The sequence below is a fragment of the Stigmatopora argus genome, chromosome 7 (genome assembly GCF_051989625.1).
Source record: "Stigmatopora argus isolate UIUO_Sarg chromosome 7, RoL_Sarg_1.0, whole genome shotgun sequence".
NCBI classification, from domain to species: Eukaryota; Metazoa; Chordata; class Actinopteri; order Syngnathiformes; family Syngnathidae; genus Stigmatopora; species Stigmatopora argus.
This window is the reverse complement of record NC_135393.1, coordinates 11,420,049-11,436,578: the sequence shown is the minus strand read 5'-3', so window position 1 is coordinate 11,436,578 and position 16,530 is coordinate 11,420,049. Positions and strand designations below refer to the sequence as shown.

General features: G+C 40.5%; 1 protein-coding gene across 2 annotated transcripts in view; it reads right to left on the bottom strand.

Moving 5' to 3' along the window:
* The window catches only part of apbb2b (amyloid beta (A4) precursor protein-binding, family B, member 2b), a 42,829-nt gene that overhangs the window by 16,412 nt on the left and 9,887 nt on the right, over window positions 1–16,530 (bottom strand). For both annotated transcript variants that reach the window (XM_077604672.1, XM_077604673.1), the window contains exons 2-5: window positions 12,604–12,707; window positions 11,186–11,252; window positions 8,584–9,541; window positions 908–1,152 (exon numbers count right to left, since the gene is read on the bottom strand). In XM_077604672.1, coding sequence (XP_077460798.1) covers window positions 908–1,152; window positions 8,584–9,523 — 1,185 coding nt within the window. In that variant the 5' untranslated portion in view covers window positions 9,524–9,541; window positions 11,186–11,252; window positions 12,604–12,707. The remainder of the gene's footprint in view (window positions 1–907; window positions 1,153–8,583; window positions 9,542–11,185; window positions 11,253–12,603; window positions 12,708–16,530) is intronic.

Here is a 16,530-nt window from a genome sequence, read left to right as displayed (position 1 = left end):
AATATATGGCAGTGCTCTCAATATGATGCAGTGCAACAAACCTCAACCACAGCAATATACTGTCTAAGTTAATGACCCATAATAAAAATTGAACATCATCCCCATCTTTACAGAGGCATAATTAATAGAGCTCTTACATTGGATCTTAGATTGTGCCAGTGTACTTAATGGTTGGTGAAAATATAAATGGTCGAAACCATTGGCCCCCTATAGTCTGGGATAATATAGGCTAACTGTTAGTTGCTATACGTATAAATGCTCCACAAGCCTCATTTCCACACCTTTTAAACAAAAAAAGACAGCAGCAAACGCACAATGAAGAGAGAAAAAAATAATTATAAAAATTATATATAAAGGATAAGTTGCATTTTTGGGAGGCCCATTTTGATTTGATCAGAAGCAGTAACAAAGTAACAATAGTAAAACAGAAAACAACAGGCCAAATAGGCATGTCAATCTAAGTTTTTCAAATAACTATAGCCTTAAAAAAACAATAAAACAGGCTGTCAGTGGTCAGACACAAAACGCCAGGGCAAAATATGATAAAAATGTGGAACTTATAGTCCGGAAAATACGGTACTCTTTATATTGTATAATAACATTTATTTTAGTATTGATATACTGTATTCATTTGGAAAATACGGTACTCTATATTTTATAATAACATTTATTTTAGTATTGATATACTGTATTCATTTAAAAAGCAAATACAGTTCAAATAATTCAGAAATATATGCATTCAAATGAATAATAAAACTAATTAAAAAAAAGTGCCTTATTGCATTTAGCAATTCTCAAAGGTTTATCTATTGTCTGTCCTATTTACGTTAGAGCACGCTGAACCATTATTCATTCCGCTCTTCCTTAGGCCAACTATTAATACAATAATTTAAATGATATAAAATACCTCTTGGTCTGTAGTGGGGGAAGGGCTGAGTGAGCTCAGCGACTGTTTACGCGGTGGCGAGCTGGCGTGCTCAGCCGGCGCCTGGATTTCTGTCTGTCCGGGGGGTGCAGGGTGGGTGGCGGGCTTCTCCCACTGGGTAGCACCTGTGGGAATATGCCAGTAGTAGATACCCGCCATGTCTGTGATCTTCTTCCATCCAGGTGGCAGGTCTGGGTCTGTTTGGAATGACTGCTCATTCCAGATATCTGCAGTAAAAAGGAAAGACTTTAGCCAATCAGTGCATACAAGGGAATACACATATTGGGTTTCTTCCAGAATCCAGATAATTAAATCTGTCCTTCCTTCTTCCATTAATAAACTGAACCACCATCTTTTAACAACCGTCTGCAAAGGGGAAATCTGTCGACTCAGACAGACAATAAAAATGTTTTAACCCACATTCATAAATTCATTTTCTGTATCCTCACAAGGGTTGCAGGGGGTGCTGGAGCCTATCCCAGCTAACTATGGGCACCAGGCAGGGGATACTCTGAATTGGTGGCCAGCCAATCGCATGGCACAAGGAGACGGACAATCATACATGCTCACACTCATACTTATGTGGGAGAAAACCGGCGTACCGGGAGAAAACCCACGCAAGCCTGGGGAGAACATGAACTCTACACCGTGAGGGCCGATCTGGGATCGAACCTTAGACTCCAGAACTGTGTTTCCAATGCGCTAACCACTCGTTCACCGGGCCAGGACAGTTGGAACAAAATATTAGAATTTGTTCAAACAAACGGTCGTTTTTTTATGAACAGAAAGTAAACGGTAAGAGGCTTAAAGTGTGTAGAAAATACTGCACATATCATCGTAGCATTTTTGTTCATGCATGCACATTTAAAGGGAAAACATGACCTTGATCAAGTGCATCCCAGCAGAAAGAATCTTGGTTTATAAAGACACAGAATTCTATTTTTTCCGATGTTTAGTAGAAGTGAAATGCAAAAAAAAAATCTGGAAATTATGGTAGCTTGAGTCATTTTTTTCGAATGATACACGTTACAAATAGTCAGAAACAGATTCAAATAAAAATAAGACATTAACTATGAAGCAGTTTGCATTGCTAAGTCTTGAAAAAGCTGTATTGAGACTGACTTAATGACAAGAAAAATAAACACGCTGTTGTCTTTTAGACGTCATTCATACGTGATGCAAATACAAGCAGAAAGCAAACATAAGCTTGCTGCTTAAAAAGTTTGTCTTTATGTTCTCACAAGCTCGCACTTGAGCCGCATTTCTTTCCATTGCTGAAACAAGCCAAAATAAGCAACGGGGAAATGACATCATTTTCACAAACCACCGTACAAGTGTGACTGTGGAGGACATCTGTTACTTTTATATTTTTGTTTTGTTCCTTCTTTTTTTTTGCTTGGCCCAAAACGTTGCTTGATTCATTGCAGATGCCACAGCGATTTCAACATCTCACTATATTATAAAGAACACATCTGAACAACACAGCAGATGGCTGATATCATTTACTTGACGGCGACACATTTGGAGGAAATACAGCAGGTATCGAAACGACACCAACACAAACACACGCCGATGCTGAGATGAAATGCGAACAATAAATCCCCGTAACAGCACTCGCATCCCTAATAAACAGTCTCCTTGCCTTAAAGTAGCAAACAACATTTACACACATCTTATAGAAGCATTTTACGCTTACCGCGATGGTTAAAAAGTCCAGAACATGGCAAATCACTCACAATATATCCACTCATCAAATAAAGTCCATAATCATTTGTATCAAATGGTTTTATAATGAAATATCTGACAGGTATTTATGGAAACGTTCATTCATCCTCGTAAGAGTAGCGGGGGGTTGCTGGAGCCAGTCCCAGTCCGATGTAGGACACACAGACAACGCCTCACACTCACAAATCGCCAGCGAGTGGGAATCGAACCCGCGCCTGCCCGCACCCAAGTCAGGTGGAAAAACCACTCCACCATCAGGTGACAGCAGTGGCGGTCCCTGCATTTTCTTGTAGCGCCTTCAACGGGTAAAATCCACTTCCTTGCAGCATTTAATGATTAAATACAAATACTGGAGCTTTTCAGACATTACAACCGGGCCGGGCGGTGATTTTCCCGGGAAAAGACAGCGATGGACATCAACGGCGAAACGGCAAAAATTGCACTAAAATGGGGTAAAATCCACTTCCTAGCAGAAAATTGATTAAATACAAACACTGGAGCTTTTCAGATATCAGAACCGGGCCCACAATTGAAATATTAATTAGGAATATAGCCATATTTTACTCACCAAAAATCATTTTTAACTGTACATAATATCCATCCTCCTTTCTTTCTTCCTTCTTTTCTATCGCCATCGAAGCTAATGCTGAAAGTCAAGCCTGTCCTGTCGCATTTCTGGCATAGTCCGTCTTGAAAATGGCTTTAAATCAACATAACAATATATTTGCTTGTGCAGCTAGCTCCAGATACAGTTTGGTAGCTAATCATAGTTGGTGAAAGCGATGACGTATCCCTACGCCTGCGAGAAGGCAATGACGTATCCCTACGCCTCTGACAAGGCATTGTGGTGTTGCCAACTCGAAATCTGATTGGTTAAAGCAACAGTCTTATCGACCCTTGTTTAATGCAGCAGAGCCTGCAGAACTGATTGTAAAGGCCTTGAGGCAGATTTCTGACCCTGGCAACAAATAATGGCTGAAGCGTGATTGGTTAAATGCTTCAATATGAAAACACACATCTGGAAGCAGTGCAACCAGGGGGGGAAAGCAATGAAAGGAAGCTAACAGACAATTTGGAATTATCTAATAAGTATTGATGGACAAAATATAATATATGACTCAGATATTTCTTAGGCCAGCAGAGAAGGCCTTGAAGGCCCTGACGGCCCGCCACTGGGTGACAGGTATTCATCCAAAGGTTTCAATGTTTCCTGATACTAAGCGACCTAAACTATTCAAAATACAGGATCATGAAGAGCAATCCTGCTCTCTTCCAAATTTAGAGGTAGAAATTCTGATATAGTAGCTCTCTCTTTCAAAAGTACTAGAAAGAAAGAGTGAGAGAGTGCAAGGAGAGCCCTTAATGTGCTGACCATGTTGATGAAACACAGCCTAAGGTGCCGCGTGGATGACAGCAGGTGATACGTTATAGTGATGGCCCTGTCGGTCTTGGCTGGAATGAAATGCAGACACGTGCTTGCACACAAACTGCTGTGTTCCGATAAGTTAGTGTTGTTCGACCGGAAAATAACTTAGAAGGGCAAACAATCTTCCCACCATCTATAATACAGCCTGCTAAATTGTACACTTGGGAGGGTCGTAAGTTTATATATATATATATATACCCTATGTCTATTTATTTAAAGGTCGCGCTAGGGGAAAAAAGGACTTTTCCAAAATGTTTAGAGAAAGTCTGGAGTGTAAAATAGGCTTAACTATTTTGTAGTAATTAGAAAATGAAAGCATTAACCCCTTGGCTGCCCAATGCTTGGAGGATTTATTCATTCATTCATTTTCTCTACCGCTTATCCTCGCAAGGGTTGCGGGGGTGCTGGAGCCTATCATAGCTGACTTCAGGCACCCTGAATTGGGAATAAAGTTAAGACTAAATATGTACACACACACAAACGACACTCCCAACTCATTATTAATTCATTTAAAACTAAGTATGTTTCATTAGGACAAAATGTAGCATTAATGATTTTCAAATAAATAAATAAAATAAAAAATAAAATGAATTTGCTTATTTAAAAAAAAAAGAATACAGAATACATGCAAGTATGCATGCCCTGATATGCACAATTACTATAATAGTGACCCCACAAAAGGTCGGTATAAACATGACCACTGTCACTAGTATACGCAATATGTCTCATTAAAATACAGGACAATTGACTGACTGACAACAGTAGACTCAAAATGTCTGTCAAATTAAATTATTCACTCCCCACGGTTTCGCCAGAAGTTCTTCTTCAAGATCCCATACAAGTCTGCTCCGAGGCTCTCACTGACGCCTAATGCAAAGTAAGGATGCTCTGAGAAATATGTCTTTACCAGCCCTAAAATCATTGTTCTCGACTAATAGCTCGCCATAAAAAACAAAACAAAAAAAACGACATCAACCATGAGCTGATTTAGCTTCTGGCAGCATTCTAACTTAAGCGAAAATAGGTCAGGGGCATCTAACAACAAGTCTCTTCAGAGAGGGTACTGGTGTGAGATAAGCAGACAAGTGAATGTGGATTAGGGACATAAACACTGAGGAGAGAGAGTGGCACTAAAAGAGCGAGAGAGGGGCTGACACAGAGATAGAGAGCCCCAGCAGCCTTGATTCGAAGGCTGCATCATGCTTCAAAGTTTGCAACGTCACCTTCTCGCAGCATCGTTTGAGGCGGCTTGTCACAGCATGAAAAGACTCAACATGACGCCACCAGTTTAACCTTAATCATCGTCCATGTAAATAAATGTAGCCCCATTAGCTACAAATTGCATGCAGCCTGCTACGCTGCAAGTTGAGTCTAAAGGGGAGGAGAAACCCCGTGTTGCAAAATTGAGGGGAAGAAAAAATATATATATGCGCACAACATTTGGCAAATGTAAACATACGTGCAGTATATGCATTGATTTGACCACTACAGACTTAAAACAACAAGCACAAAAAGGCAGACATTTGGCAAACTGCCTTGGTTATAAAACTTGGAATCCTATTTTCTCACACACATGCATGACTCAAACCAGCTGATAAACACACACGCACACACACACAATAAACACACCTACCCTCGTAATTGACAATGACAATAGCCAGCATGTAGTCTTTCCCCAGCATCATACTGTAGTTTGCCAGCTGCCTTACACTGCATGAAAACCCAGAGCGGTTGCCAAAGACACAAAACCCCAGACAGAGAGGAGAGAGGACGGCGAAGGGGGGCGCTTTGCAAGAGAGGGGGTGACGAGGACCGGAGAGGCGAGAGGAGAGGGAGAACACGACGAAACCAACGAGAGCGACGGCCAAAAGATGGAGTTTACACTACGTTTCAGTTTTCCCTGCAAGCCCACTAAAATGCTGTGCGACACTCAAACATCGGTCTCACTCCTCCTTATGAGATGATGGCAAATGTCTTCACCTCTGACGGTTGCCCTAGCAACACTCAGGTCATCTTTTAAATGAGTCAGAGTGAAATCTGTCGGTTTAAGCAATTGTGCTTTACCAAGGAAGCCAAATATTTTATTCTTTTGGGAGTGTTAGAAGAATGTTTTTTTTAGAGATCTTGTTCACCCGCGCAGATTGTGCAAGTCCGCTTGTGTGTTTTGGCTCCCCAGCGCGAAAGCGCTGTCATACAGACTCTCGAAGCCGCAACATCCCGAGAGGAATTTGTCAAACAGCCGGGAAAACATCATGGGTTTGTCAGCAATTGAGAAGGAGACGGGAAGTACAGAAAGATGTGCGTTGATCAACACACGAAAGATTTTAAACTATTATTCTGACAATCTTACGGAGTACGATGTTTATAATTCCATCAATGCTGCATATGGATCTCATTGGCTGGCGTCAGAAGAAAAAAAACAGAGAAAATATTTTATTTTGTTTAGAAAAACAAAGCAGGGGCAAGATGCCAAACAAAGTTAATTGCAAATGTATTTCCAAGTTATAAAGGACAGGATAAACAAAGTGATTTAACTTTACTTTATGGGTTGCATTAAAGTCACAGATGGAAAATATTATTTTGGATTTTATTTATTTATTTTTGGGACTTTTTAGTCATTTAGGGGCCTTGGTGAAGTAAATGCATGTTTGATGATAATTGCTGTAGGCAACTTATTTAAAAAATTGGGAAAATGTTATGCACAAATGTGAAGATGTTAAATGATCAGTTTTTTGTTCCATGAGTATGAGGAATGATCTAAGTACATTTATAAACGTTATTATACACATATACTACTATACTTATTTATTATGTTGACTACTTATTTATACATTACTTATTTACTTATTATTATTTATCTGTTTGGGTGTTGCTGTTATTTGTGCACTTTGTGGTGAAAGCTTTAAATCTCATGATACTTGTATAATTAGAATAAAAGCATTCAATTCAATTTAATAGTACAGTGCCATGCGTGGATGTGCACATGCACAAAATTATTACACTAACAATGATGTGGAAATGATGTATTTTCGGTCATGGTATTTTGTTACCCCGAATAAAAAGGGAAAAAAAGGGATTGATTATTATAAATTACAATTCACCTGTAGTGCATGGAGGTGAAATTAGAAAAAAAAAAGGCTGTTTCCCGAATACGGGATGAATAAGAGATTACTGAGATAAACCTTTTACAGACGATCGTAAGTGTATTTCATTGAAAATGGAACGTCGAGCATCCGCAGAGTTCAAGAACTGAATGGAGGGTTTGTTCTTTACTCTTGGCTTCATTATTCATGATTTTGAAACATATTTTATATAGTTGTTCATTTTTAATCATTGTAATGAGTAGAGATTGTAAGCGACAATCTTTTTGATTTACTTCCAATTGAAACTTAATTTTCACTTCACAGGGTCTCGAAGTCAATAGTATTGAAACTAGTTAGATATTTATTGAACCGAAGCGAAATTCATTTTTTAATGGGGATGACACAGAACTTGAGGTCTTGTTGGATGCAGTAACTCAGCACCGCGTGACATCACAGGATTTTGTGATTCACAAAATCGGCTGAGGCACCGGAGGGTAAGATGAGAGGTATTTTGGGAGAAATTAAACTGCTAGTTGGCTGTAATTCAGAAAGAATAAAAGGCTGTAGTAGCGTTGCATTAAAACCACTCAAATGTGAGGCTTTCCAAAGGCAAAACTGAGATGAATGTCAAGATTTTTACACAACACTGACGGACACGACTGGACTGACCTTAGAAAGAACAAAGCAAAAGACTAAAAACTGACATTGAGCTGTCAACATTTTCAATTACAGTCATTCTCATTACTTTCATAGATTAGATGGGCACCGAGGATGGGCATACAGATCGGTCAATATAAGGATCAATAAGAATTCCAAGTGTAATTGATTGGAGATCATTGTAAAGTGACATTAGTGCACTACTGAGTAGAAACCACTTTCTCCAGTGATCTAAATGTGGCAAAATTGTGCCTGTATTGAAAATGCTGTGCTGAAAACTGCATTATTTTACCATCATTCTTTAGATTTGATGTAGACTTACAAAAAGATAAGTGTTTTGTTAACAAAAAACTAGGGGAAACAATGAACCAATCTAAAAGATTAGCAAGTGACGCATCTTAGACGCATTTAAGGCAGTGAGGTACAAAATCAGATCGATGCTGTGAAGTAGCTACCAATCAGGCTTCAATTCTAATATCAGAAGTTTACATCTTAGGTTTTCTCTTTGGAATATTGACGAAAAAAGAGCAAGATGCAACTGAGAAAAACACTGGAGAGATCAAGCCAAATAACTAGCTAACCACCCATGAAGCTATGGAATGAACAACTTGCTGTCCCACAGGGATTCGGGGGGATTTTCTGCAGGCTGCAGTGTTTGTTATGCCCAAAGTTGGTCTTAAATGCACAAGTGAAGTGACCATAAATGGTTGTTGGAAAAAGAAACCAATGCAAGGCTACAAAGACAGAAGTCAACAAGAAAAGCTTACCTGTTTCCTCAGGTGAGTGGCTCTCCTGGGACAACGTGGTCCAACTCAAATCTTCATCGCTGGGGTTCAAGTTCTGGATGCGGTTCAGAGCGCAGTCTGTCTTTGCGCCGGTCCTTCTGTCTTTTTTAGTCTCTGGAGAGGATGAGGAAGAGGAGGAGCAGGAGGCCGCCGAGAGTAGGGGTGTGTCCTCTGGGCTGGCTTGTCTGGGCGGGAATGGTGGAGGGGGAACAGGGACCACCTTAGAGTGGTGGCCAGAGATGATCTCTGGGTTTGCATTTCCTGGAGACTTGCTCTTCATGGACAATAATGGATTCTTCTCCTCATTTTGATCTTCCCCTGCCGCCTCATCATCCTCGGCCTTCAGAGATTGAAGTTCCTTCTCAGAGAAGATGCTGATGTCGTCACTTGGCTCCGCCTCCATGTTCAGCTCAGAGTTGCCGTTTAATTTGTGATCTGCTGCACTGTTGACATTACAGTCCATCTCCGTTTCTGACCTATGGTCCGACTCTGGGCGAGTGTTTCCGTTCGGGCACGTGTCCCCGTCATCCTCCGTGTGGCCTTCAAATTCCTCAGGTGTGTTGACGTTCAGATCTTCCGTTATGTTTTCTGAATTGCAATCGAGGCCTGTTTTATTTTTATTGTGATCCTGTCCGGCTTTACGGAGCTGGTTGACCCCGTTCTTTGTCAGTTTGGGATTGTTGGGGCTCAGTAGTTGTGGAGGTGGTGAAGGGGATGATGAAGGCGGGGCGGCTTCTCCGAGGCCCATGGCAGTCTGGATATTGGTGAGCGCGTACTTTTTGCGACATTTGGGAGGCGTGGAGGAGCCCTGTTTGATGACGTCACTGCTGAGGAGCTGGTTGTGGGAGGAGTGCAAGCTCAGGGAAGTGGGGGGTTTGGCAGAGGGGCCATTGCGATTGGTCACATCTACCGACATCATCATGGTAGTCAGACAGAGCCACTGAAAGAGAGAGAGAGGATGCAAAACGTGAATGTAATGAGATTACATTTATCTATTCTGAAATAGGAGCGTTCTATTCTAATTTGGGTTGGAAGCGCATCGGTTATTTTGACTCCTGAAATGGGAGGATTGTTAGGGGAAAATCATATCTGAGTGCCAATGACCGCACTAGATGTCCAATCTATCTTGACTTGGAGGCTTGGCAGAGCTGTGTTTCAGAGCCACAGCTTTATTTCTTGAGTCTATATATTATTACCATCTGGTTTCCTGTGACCGGACGTTTGGTCGCCGGACTTTTGGTCGCCGGACGTTTGGTCGTGGATGTTTGGTCGCCCGGACCCAAACAACCGGCGACCAAACGTCCGGTTGACCAAATGTCCGGCGACCAAACGTCCGGCGACCAAACGTCCGGCGACCAAAAGTCCGGTGACAAAACAAGGTAAAACAACACGGTCTACGCACCAATAAAAGCCAACAATGGCCCTGAGCAGTTTCACTGAGCGGACGTGTGTGTATAAGAGTTTGTATGTACATGAGTTGTCCCCTTAGGAAGGGTCTTAACAAGTTCTCCAACAAAACACAATAAAAGTAAGGGGACTTTGGAGCTTTTCTTTAGCCTAATAATTAATAGGGCATTAAGTATGACTAAATAATTCGCAGTTTGTATTTAGGGAATTTGAGCAACAATTTTAAATGGTAATCATCAATAACCTTCCGGGCGACCAAACGGCCGAGTACCCTGGTTTCCCCATGTGGCACACAAATATACAGCAGAGAGTAGTTTTAGTGATCACAAGAAAAAGTCAAATATTGGGGTATTACTTGAATGAGACCCACTTTTTATTTTCATACTACATCTCTAAATATAAAGTCTTGTTGTTATTGGAAGATGACCTGTTCATTAAAACAACCCAGAGTGATGTATTGTAACAAAAACTCTAGTCAAGAAGTTGCACACTAACTAATAAATAAACCCAATGGAAACATAACCTCCCAGGCAGAGGTAATAAATCTGCCCAAGACTGCAGGGAATAGTGCAGAAATCTCTTGCGCTAGGTGTTGCCGATCAAATTTAAGGGGTCGCTAAGTTCGTAAACCTGCTGGGAGGAGTAATGTGGAACAGTAGTTGTTTTAAAATCAATAAATACTTGAGACTGCACAAGAAAATAAGTAGCGTTGGGAGTAATGCGCAACAAAGTTGTGTTTTTGTTGAAGTCATGCAGATATGTTGCAACACGATTTGAAAAAAAAACCACCACTTTCTTAATAAAATAAAATAAGGAAAGCTCAGATATGAACTTTATGTATTATGTGTCAGTCAGCCGGCAATGAAATATTTATTTCACAAATTATTTAACATGAAATAGGTAATAGCGCCCAAAACTAAAACCCCAACTGTCTATTCTGAGAAATAGTTGTATTTTTTCCTTTAAAACCATTGATTCTTTCTTCTTTTACATCACAGTAACTGTTGATTTACTTTTCCCCAACACCCTGGAGCTAAATTGTTATCTGTATACCTAAGCATTGAGCAGTGGGGGTGTGAGCCTGAAGGTTTTCATTTCGTTTAAATCCCAAATACAAACACAACATGTGTGAACCCATGTGTGCAAGTATCCATCTGTGTGTTTGTTTCTTGCCTACCTGACAGGAGGTCAGTCATAGAGCAGCACTGGTCACGGTTCAGGGTTCAGCACACTCAGCTGCACATCTGAAGACCACAGAAGGGGGGGAAAATACACAAACAGAAATGATCAGCAAAAGAATGTGAGGAATTTTCTTAACTCTTGAGGTGCCCTCACACACCAAATTCATTTTTGTGAACTGAATGCAAAGCTAAAATTAAAAAAAGAGAGTAAAGGCTGAGAGACAATTTAGAATGCACAATGCAAACAACTACTAAACCAAAATTTAAAAAGAATTGCGGAATTGTTGGTTTGAAGTCACCATGCTAGATACAAATCAATAGCTGTAAGGAGAATTTGTAAGCATGTTCAATGATATTAGTTTATTTCGACCAGATATTGGCTGAGAAAATGGTTATAGATGACTTGCGGACCAGAAATTTGGTTTTGATTTTCCAGTGAATCACAAATGGATGCAGACGCATGTGGACCACACGCACACACACTCGGAGGGCCGAGACATGACTGGATTGCCAAAGAGAGGGTTCCTGAATCCTGAGCAAAGCCGAGGCACAATCTTCTCTTCCTCTCCTTTTTCTAATCTATTTCGTACAAGTATTTGCATGAGTATTTCACTGGCATGAATTCAATTTGGCTGTTTCTAGCATTCATTCATTTTACGTGCCGCTTATCCTCACAAGGGTGGCGGGCTGTGCCGAAGCCTATCCCAGCCAACTGTGGCGAGTGGACACTCAGAATTGATTGCCAGCATGTGTACAGGAAAAGGCTTCCAATGCATCACTTTCCCATCCATACAGCATCTTAGCTCAATTCTTGAACGATGCAAAATGATGTTATATTTCTTTGGTGGTGGTATGTGGCTCGTCTTTGACCATTCAGACCATTCTTTGCCTTGTCATCCCTGATATTTTGGGGTGCTTGACACTTCTGGCCTTTATAAAAATGTTGTTTGTGGTCTTCCATTTCACTTTATGTTCCTTACAGTGGAAACTGACAGTTAAAATATCAGCCCTTTTTGTAGCCTTCTCTTAAACCATAAAGTTGAACCTTCTGTTCGTTCAGGTCATTTGAGCGCTGTTTTGAGGCCCCATGTTGACACTCTTTGCTGGAAATTCAAAGAGAAACAATATGGTTTCACTTCTGAAATATTACAATGTCCATCAGTTTTTGACATTTTAAAACGAAGTTGCCGATCCAAACACCCAATAAATAAAAAGAATAGAAATGGTCAGTGTTAACATCATGAATCATGTTGTCACAATGTTTATGTAGTACCTCTCTGTTTAAAAATGAATGAGACAAACCACAAGGCTTCAATTTGTCCATTGTGGTGGACTTTTCATTTAGTGGTTTCAGTGAGTAATGTTTCACAAGAAAATGTTTTTGTTCAAATACTTCTCCATTTGCTCTACTTACTAGTGGCCGAGCATTATGCGAAATCTAGACAGACCACGTCCATGCTGCTAGTCTGTTTTCCTCTCTCCATCCAATCACGAGGGCCTAAGCGCATCAGCGATGTCCTGAGGGAGAGAGAAACATAAAAACAGGATTTATGAGAGGGAGAAAGCAGGAGGAGGGGGTTGACTGCGAAGGAGAAACAGAGAAGGCTGTAGGACACCGGAGGGACAAATAAAGACACATTAATTATTCACAGACGCGATCAAACATTAAATATGTGTTTGCGTACGGCCAGGTGAAGAGAAAACAAGGTTCATTTATGTACAAATCTTAAAATGTATTTTTTTGGCTGCAGAGAATCAACTGACTGGAACTATCATAAAGTTGATGTCACAAGAGACTTGTGAAAAGACCCCCGTCCCACCAGCCCCTCTCCACCGCAATGCTTCCTGACAATTAACACTGCATGGTGGAGAATAGATTTGCACAGATTTCTAACAACATCCATCCAGTCATCGGTTAGAGTGTAAAAAAAGAATCTCACTTGAGAAAATACAGTTAGATATGAAAGAAATACTGTGAAAATACTATGAAAGTTGCGAGTAGGGGCAATACCTCGACAGATAGGCAACATTTTTGGGTCCTTGACTGCAAATAACTGAGCACGTCGACTTTACAGTTCTGAGATTGAGGGTTCAATCCAAGATTTGGACTTTCCTGTGTGGAATTTGCATCAATGTTCCCTCTAATTTTTCATATGTCTGGGCATACAGACAACGTCCCTGAGCACACCGAGGACCACTGTGAGCAACATCACAAGTGCTCGCTATGGCCACACACTAGTACCACACCTGCCATCAGCAGGTGCATTTCTAATACCCATAAATGATCTAGAAATAATAAAATGTGATTATTAATATCCATAAATAATACATCTTAATAAATGTCACCAGAATATGCACAAAATTGGGCTTAAATTGTACCATATTTTTCCACATCTGTCCTTCTCACTTCTCATTCAAACAACTTTTCTGCTGAATGTGTCGCTTGAGATACTCCAGCTTCCAGTTAGATCTCCTCGACCCATAATCAATCAAGGAAAAAAAGAGGATGCCAATACTCTATCTGTACACTACCCAGTACTCGTAAAAGTGCTCTGACTGTGAGCACTGGTTACTTTACTGTGTCATTAAGCATTAGGTTTTATTTTATTTTTTTTACAGTTTTTTGTTTTTATCTTTAAAGTATATTTTGAATCATTATAATACCAACTAAGAGATTGCAAGAAAAATGTATTGTGCTGCATCACATTCGGGTATAATCGCATGTCATGGAATGAAATTTTTCTTTGTTTTTTAGATGGCCGCAGAGAGAAACGCTTTCCAGGCCACAAATTCCAATGCAGCAGTTTCAAATTACCCAGATGTGGCCATGAAAAGAGTTACAAAGAAAGATGACTTTCCATGTTAGTTGCATAACACGTTGACACACAAATAACAGGAGCAAGCTCACTGTTGTGGTACCAGATTTTAAGCTTCCAATGGTATTTAAAGAGATGAACATGTGGATGAGCCTGTCATTCAGTCAACACTTTCTACTGACAACAAAGGAGTAACAAAGTTTTTTTGCAAGTGCTTTAGTTTACCTCAAGTCAAGTTCAAGCAGCAAAGTTTAAATCGGTTATTCAGAGAAATGAAAATATGTTCAATCATCGCCAAATCATTAGGTATGCCAGCACTTGAAATTGCAGCGACCCATCACTTAAACTGGATGTCATTAGAATATGCAAGTGTACGTTATGTTCTAGCAAGTTAACATTTAACACACAAGAAACATCACTGAAATACTGATTTAAAAACAAAGTTGCATTCTGGAACTAAAATTACAAGGCATGTATGGTCCCTTGGATCCTGTTGCAACAAGTCTGCATACCATAAGTGTGCAGGAACATATAGAATGTTTTATAAGGAAGGCCAGAGTAAAAAGCATTAAAACTTTCCCAGCATACATTGCTTCTGACCCGCAGTTGCAGCCATGATGTGATACTCGAGCCCGTTATACAAACAAACATGACCGGCTGAGGCGGCGATGTGCTTCCTGTGGCAAGAAACTAAAAGGGGGGAATCAAAACACTGCAAACTTGGCAGAGTTTTATAAACAGAGTTAAACAGTGAGGCTTGAGAACTTACACTGCACCGAGAACACCTTTAATTAACTAATCATTCACTTTCTAGAGAAACATTAGAAAGCGGCCGAGCGGTTCTTGCTCACGGTTTAAAAGTTCTAAACGTCTTCAGTTAAAAAATGATAGTGCCACATTTGCTACACTATATATTACAAACACCAAATGTGGTGAATAGGTCCAAATGTGGCCCCAAACAGATTAAAATAAACATTTAAATAAATAAGTTGTTCCTCCTCTTATGTCCAAGCGTTAACAAAACATTTGTTTTATTTATTTTAGGCTGTCACTGCTAGCTTTCTGCAAAGTGCAAAGTTTGTTTTTGTTTTTTGTAATCCTGCTAAAGACTCAATAAAACTACTATATACATATCTTAAGAAATTAAGTGTGGGCTCATGAATCTTGACATGCACTAGATGTGTAATACATACAAAATTCAACAACATACCATCAGGATATTCACAACTGGCATTCAAGAAGTTGACTAATTTCAGGTAAATTAGGTCTCTGAAAAATTAATCAATGAGAAAACTTCATCCTTTAATTTTCTAATTTATCAGTGGGGAAATGTATGCACCTTTACAATGGATAAAGGCACCCATTGGACAATTTGGACTAGCATGTTATCTGACGAATAGAAAGATTTGCCACTATGCGCAAACCCCAAGTTCAACCAAAAAGGATAAACACTTTCAATTAAAGCTAAAAGTTTGTACTTTGTGGTGCAAGTCCAAATGCAGTATTCTGGGAGGTGAAGTGAAACCAACTAAACACTTACAGATTCTTCTATTTTTTCCCCCCGCACCCTCGCTGCAGCTTTTAAAAGCAGACCAAAAATAAAAAATTCAGAAAGAAGTTTCCACAACTGGGCGGAGCAACACTGGTGCACGGCCAGAACGGCACTTATGCACTAAACCTGTAACTTTGAGTCCCCGTTTTAGTAGCCTCAGCTGTGGATAAAGGGGTCTTGTTGTAATTACAGGGCCCCAGTATGGGCACTCAAACACAAACAAGGCCTGCATATACGGGGGTGCCGCGTACACACATGCTGGCACACTTGTTAACAGTTAAACGTGCAAGCAAAAGCGGAGACAGCCTAGTGGGGGAAGGGTTGTAATCAGATCTAGGTTGTGTCACAGCAAAGACTGACTTCTGACCTGTCAGCCAAACTCACATGCGTCTGCTGTTGTTTGTGCGTGTGCAAATGTAGGTTGGGGGGTCCGGCTGAGGCCTGAAAGAAGGGAACAGCTGCAGCGTGACCCCCTTACGCCTCCTTTCATTTTACATGTGTGCAAATTGTAGCCTCTGACTTTTAACGGTTGTTGGTGTGAGCTGTTATACCCAAAAATCTTGTGGATTCTGGTCTGCTTCATAATAGGACTGGCGTTCATCCTTCCTTCCTGCCCTTCCCTCTCAAGGTTACTCATCATTCCGGGTCTCCCGCTCTTCCTAAGAGACTTCAACTCTCCCCTTTGTCTACAACACAATTGCTTTCCTTCCTCATTAAAAGCGAAGGTCTGTAAACTCTCATAAAACCACCCATTTCTTTCTACAAGCGTAATTTACAGTCTAGCGGCTGCCAATCCTTCCCCGCAACCTGTGACAAAGCCCATCTGGTACCGAAAAGATGGATAGGAAAGAAAAGCTGAGCGGGAAGGTGGCCAGGACATAAACCTCCAAAATGACAGATTTCTCTGAGCAAGCACGGCATGCAGCAAAGAAAAAAAATGCAACGAGGGTGTTTTTTCTATCTTTTGAATTAG